Source organism: Nerophis lumbriciformis, linkage group LG14 (genome assembly GCF_033978685.3).
Source record: "Nerophis lumbriciformis linkage group LG14, RoL_Nlum_v2.1, whole genome shotgun sequence".
Classification (NCBI taxonomy): Eukaryota; Metazoa; Chordata; class Actinopteri; order Syngnathiformes; family Syngnathidae; genus Nerophis; species Nerophis lumbriciformis.
Window position 1 is genome coordinate 2,887,679 of NC_084561.2, and position 6,145 is coordinate 2,893,823.

Genomic DNA, 6,145 nt, shown 5'->3' on the forward strand with positions numbered 1-6,145 from the left:
ATGCAAAAAAAAAAAGATTTTCAAGACAAAAAAAGATTTTTAAGGTAAAAGTAGATTTTCAAGGTAAAAGTTGATTTTCAAGACAAAAAATTATTTTCAAGACAAAAAATGATTTTCAAGATAAAAGTTGATTTTCATGCAAAAAAAAGATTTTCAAGGTAAAAGTTGATTTTCATGCAAAAAAATGATTTTCATTGGTCATTAAGGGTTTGGTCAATATATCGGCAGAAAGCCATTATCGGACATCCCTATTTTTAACCCAAATAGGTGAAATGAGATCACCTCCCACACGGCACACCAGACTGTATCAGTGTGCCGCGGCACAGTGGTTGAAAAGCACTGAGCCAGATAACGGTTCCTGCTGACGTCACGCCCCCCTGCTGGTTGTGCATAAACGTGGCTGTCCCCTTTCCTGCCGTCGCATTTCATCCCCGACCAGAGAGCGCTGCCTTTTCAACCAGGAAGGAATATATATTTTTTTGGGGGGGTGAGGGTTTTTATCAATATATTTATTTTTTCGGTGTTCCTTTTTTGGAAACGTCACGGCGGAGGATGAGACGCGACGTGACGGCACAATAGTGTCGTGCTGTCTGGCTGGAACTAACCCGCGCTTTTTTCCATGGACTCCGTCCGTCGCTTTTGCCCACTTTTTAACCACATTATATTCATATTCGCTCATCTTGCGGGCGGGGTGGGTTTTTTTTTCCGGTTTTCCCCGGTGCCGTGCGAGTGATTAGAAGTTAGCTACGGCGGCTAACGGGGCGAGTGCGAGTGCGCGTGCGCGGCGGGATGATGGCGCGAGGAAGAAGCCTCCACGCTGTGGCTCATCATCATCATCATCATCGTCATCATCATCATCATCGTCATCGTCATGGCTCCCATTAATTGCCTTTTTTACCCCCACGACCGACACGTCTTTTTGACCGAATCAGCCGAGGGCCGCGAACGAGCCGAGGTGGTGAAAATGGAGAAGGAAGAATAAGACTCAGACAGACAAGACAGTGATCTTTTTTTTTTTTTTTTTTTTAATCATTTTTTAAGCCAGCTAGCAAGCTTGTTAGCGGATTAGCGCGCGCAAACAACCGCCTGGCGCCAACTAACAATTAAGATCCCCCGCGTCGAACTACCATTTTTTTTTAAAAATATTTCTTTTGAAAGCCTCGGCGCCATGGACGCTCAGACCGGGGATGTGGAGCCCATGCCGGGATACCTGGACCTCATCAGCCGGGCTTCCGGCGTCATGTGGACGGCGTGGCGGGAGTGCAGCCAGTGTGGGCTGCATCTCTCCAGGCGGACCCTCCTGGACCATGCATACATCACCTGCACCGAGATAGCACTCTTCTTCTTCTGCGCTTTTTTGTGGACGCAAATACGACGGGGGTTGACTGAAAGACTGTTCAAGGTGGGCCACACACACACACACACACACACACACACACACACACACACACACACACACACACACACACACACACACTCGCAGTCTTAATACAAGTCACACAGACAGAGCAGGTGCATTAGATCGATACAAACATCGCTGTTGTCGATACCACTGAATGTAGTATCGGCGTTGGGTCGATACTGGCTTGGCGAGAGCGACACTCTTCCCACGTGCACTGATATGCCCTGGCGTGGTCAGAAGTTTAAAGAGAAAACACAGGCAGGGCCGCCCCCTGGCTTATTTGGGGCCCTCATTAAAATGTGACCGGAAGACCCCCCCCCCCCCCCCCCCCCCTACATGACATAATACTTTGCAGACGATTTTCAAGGTAAAAGTGGATTTTCAAGACAAAAATTGATTTTCAAGGTAAAAGTAGATTTTCAAGGTAAAAGTTGATTTTCAAGACAAAAAATGATTTTCAAGATAAAAGTTGATTTTCATGCAAAAAAAAAGATTTTCAAGGTAAAAGTTGATTTTCATGCAAAAAAATTATTTTCAAGGTAAAAGTTGATTTTCAAGACAAAAAATTATTTTCAAGGAAAAAAAATGATTTTTAAGGTAAAAATAGATTTTCATGGTAAAAGTTGATTTTCAAGACAAAAAATGATTTTCAAGACAAAAAATTATTTTTAATGTAAAAGTAGATTTTCAAGGTAACAGTTGATTTTCAAGACAAAAAATTATTTTCAAGACAAAAAATGATTTTCAAGATAAAAGTTGATTTTCATGCAAAAAAAATGATTTTCAAGACAAAAAATGATTTTTAAGGTAAAAGTAGATTTTCAAGGTAGAAGTTGATTTTCAAGACAAAAAATTATTTTCAAGATAAAAGTTGATTTTCATGCAAAAAAAATGATTTTCATGCAAAAACAATGATTTTCAAGACAAAAAAGATTTTTAAGGTAAAAGTTGATTTTCAAGGTAAAAGTTTATTTTTTTTTCTCTGTCTATCTGTGTTGGCCCTGCGATGAGGTGGCGACTTGTCCAGGGTGTACCCCGCCTTCCGCCCAATTGTAGCTGAGATAGGCTCCAGCGCCCCCCGCGACCCCAAAAAGGGAATAAGTGGTAGAAAATGGATGGATGGATGGAAAGTTGATTTTCAAGACAAAAAATGATTTTCAAGACAAAAAATTATTTTCAATACAAAAAATTATTTTCAAGATAAAAGTTGATTTTCATGCAAAAAAAAATTATTTTCAAGGTAAAAGTTGATTTTCATGCAAAAAAATGATTTTCAAGGTAAAAGTTGATTTTCATGCAAAAAAAATGATTTTCAAGACAAAAAAAGATTTTTAAGGTAAAAGTAGATTTTTAAGGTAAAAGTTGATTTTCAAGACAAAAAATTATTTTCAAGACAAAAAATTATTTTCAAGATAAAAGTTGATTTTCATGCAAAAAAAAAGATTTTCAAGGTAATAGTTGATTTTCATGCAAAAAAATGATTTTCAAGGTAAAAGTTGATTTTTAAGGTAAAAGTTGATTTTCAAGGTAAAAGTTGATTTTCAAGGTAAAAGTTGATTTTCAAGACAAAAAATTATTTTCAAGATAAAAGTTGATTTTCATGCAAAAAATGATTTTCAAGGTAAAAGTTGATTTTCATGCAAAAAAATGATTTTCAAGGTAAAAGTTGAATTTCAATACAAAAAATTATTTTCAAAGAAAAAAAAGATTTTTATGGTAAAAGTTGGTTTTCAAGGGAAAAAGAAGATTTTCAAGAAAAAAAATGCTTTTCAAGGTATAAGTTGATTTTCAAGACAAACATTTATTTTCAAGGTAAAAGTTGGTTTTGAAGGAAAAAAAATATTTTCATGACAAAAAATGATTTTCAAGGTAAAAGTTGATTTTTAAGGTAAAAGTAGATTTTCAAGGTAAAAGTTGATTTTCAAGACAAAAAATGATTTTCAAGACAAAAAATTATTTTCAAGACAAAGAATGATTTTCAAGATAAAAGTTGATTTTCATGCAAAAAAAAAGATGTTCAAGGTAAAAGTTGATTTTCATGCAAAAAAATGATTTTCAAGGTAAAAGTTGATTTTTAAGGTAAAAGTAGATTTTCATGGTAAAAGTTGATTTTCAAGACAAAAAATGATTTTCAAGCTAAAAAATGATTTTTAATGTAAAAGTAGATTTTCAAGGTAACAGTTGATTTTCAAGACAAAAAATTATTTTCAAGACAAAAAATGATTTTCTAGATAAAAGTTGATTTTCATGCAAAAAAAATGATTTTCAAGACAAAAAATGATTTTTAAGGTAAAAGTAGATTTTCAAGGTAAAAGTTGATTTTCAAGACAAAAAATGATTTTCAAGACAAAAAATGATTTTCAAGATAAAAGTTGATTTTCAAGCAAAAAAAATGACTTTCAAGACAAAAAATTATTTTTAAGGTAAAAGTAGATTTTCAAGGTAAAAGTTGATTTTCAAGACAAAAAATGATTTTCAAGATAAAAGTTGATTTTCATGCAAAAAAAAATGATTTTCAAGACAAAAAATGATTTTTAAGGTAAAAGTAGATTTTCAAGGTAAAAGTTGATTTTCAAGACAAAAAAATATTTTCAAGATAAAAGTTGATTTTCATGCAAAAAAAATGATTTTCATGCAAAAAAATGATTTTCAAGACAAAAAATGATTTTTAAGGTAAAAGTAGATTTTCAAGGTAAAAGTTGATTTTCAAGACAAAAAATGATTTTCAAGATAAAAGTTGATTTTCATGCAAAAAAAATGATTTTCAAGGTAAAAGTTGATTTTCATGCAAAAAAATTATTTTCAAGGTAAAAGTTGATTTTCAAGACAAAAAATTATTTTCAAGGAAAAAAAGATTTTTAAGGTAAAAGTTGATTTACAAGGTAAAAGTTGGTTTTCAAGGGGGAAAAAAAGATTTTCAAGAAAAAAATGCTTTTCAAGGTAAAAGTTGATTTTCAAGACAAAAAAATATTTTCAAGGTAAAAGTTGGTTTTCAAGGAAAAAAAATATTTTCAAGGTAAAAGTTGGTTTTCAAGGAAAAAAAATATTTTCATGACAAAAATGGTCTTCAAGGTAAAAGTTGATTTTCAAGACAAAAAAATATTTTCAAGGTAAAAGTTGGTTTTCAAGGGAAAAAAATATTTTCATGACAAAAAATGATTTTCAAGGTAAAAGTTGATTTTCAAGACAAAAATTGATTTTCCAGGTAAAAGTAGATTCTCAAGGTAAAAGTTGATTTTCAAGACAAAAAATGATTTTCAAGATAAAAGTTGATTTTCATGCAAAAAAATGATTTTCAAGACAAAAAATGATTTTTAAGGTAAAAGTAGATTTTCAAGGTAAAAGTTGATTTTCAAGACAAAAAATTATTTTCAAGATAAAAGTTGATTTTCATGCAAAAAAAATGATTTTCATGCAAAAAAAATGATTTTCAAGACAAAAAAAGATTTTTAAGGTAAAAGTAGATTTTCAAGGTAAAAATTATTTTCAAGACAAAAAATGATTTTTAAGACAAAAAATGATTTTCAAGATAAAAGTTGATTTTCATGCAAAAAAATGATTTTCAAGACAAAAAATGATTTTCAAGACAAAAAATGATTTTTAAGGTAAAAGTAGATTTTCAAGGTAAAAGTTGATTTTCAAGACAAAAAATGATTTTTAAGGTAAAAGTAGATTTTCAAGGTAAAAATTATTTTCAAGACAAAAAATGATTTTTAAGGTAAAAGTAGATTTTCAAGGAAAAAGTTGATTTTCAAGACAAAAAATGATTTTTAAGGTATAAGTAGATTTTCAAGGTAAAAGTTGATTTTCAAGACAAAAAATTATTTTCAAGATAAAAGTTGATTTTCATGCAAAAAAAAAGATTTTCATGCAAAAAAAATGATTTTCAAGACAAAAAATGATTTTTAAGGTAAAAGTAGATTTTCAAGGTAAAAGTTGATATTCAAGACAAAAAATTATTTTCAAGACAAAAAATGATTTTCAAGATAAAAGTTGATTTTCAAGCAAAAAAAAATATTTTCAAGGTAAAAGTTGATTTTCATGCAAAAAAATGATTTTCAAGGTAAAAGTTGATTTTCAAGACAAAAAATTATTTTCAAGGAAAAAAAAGATTTTTAAGGTAAAAGTTGATTTACAAGGTAAAAGTTGGTTTTCCAGGGAAAAAAAAGATTTTCAAGAAAAAAAATGCTTTTCAAGGTGAAAGTTGATTTTCAAGACAAAAATTTATTTTCAAGGTAAAAGTTGGTTTTCAAGGAAAAAAAACATTTTCATGACAAAAATGATTTTCAAGGTATAAGTTGATTTTCAAGACAAAAATTTATTTTCAAGGTAAAAGTTGATTTTGAAGGAAAAAAACTATTTTCATGACAAAAAATGATTTTCAAGGTAAAAGTTGATTTTCAAGACAAAAAATGATTTTCAAGGTAAAAGTTGATTTTCAAGACAAAAAAATTATTTTCAAGGTAAAAGTTGATTTTTAAGGTAAAAGTTGATTTTTAAGGTAAAAGTTGATTTTCAAGACAAAAAAATTATTTTCAAGGTAAGTTGATTTTCAAGACAAAAAATGATTTTCAAGGTAAAAGTTGATTTTCAAGACAAAAAAATTCTTTTCAAGGTAAAAGTTGATTTTTAAGGTAAAAGTTGATTTTCAAGACAAAAAATGATTTTCAAGGTAAAAGTTGATTTTCAAGACAAAAAATGATTTTCAAGATAAAAGTTGATTTTCAAGACAAAAAAATTATT

General features: G+C 30.3%; 1 protein-coding gene across 1 annotated transcript in view; it reads left to right on the forward strand.

Moving 5' to 3' along the window:
* The first annotated feature begins 470 nt into the window (after positions 1 to 470).
* Positions 471 to 6,145, forward strand: part of cers1 (ceramide synthase 1) — a 130,122-nt gene continuing 124,447 nt past the window's right edge. The window contains exon 1 of the mRNA XM_061976224.2: positions 471 to 1,402. Within this exon, the coding sequence (XP_061832208.1) occupies positions 1,169 to 1,402 (234 nt within the window). The 5' untranslated portion in view covers positions 471 to 1,168. The remainder of the gene's footprint in view (positions 1,403 to 6,145) is intronic.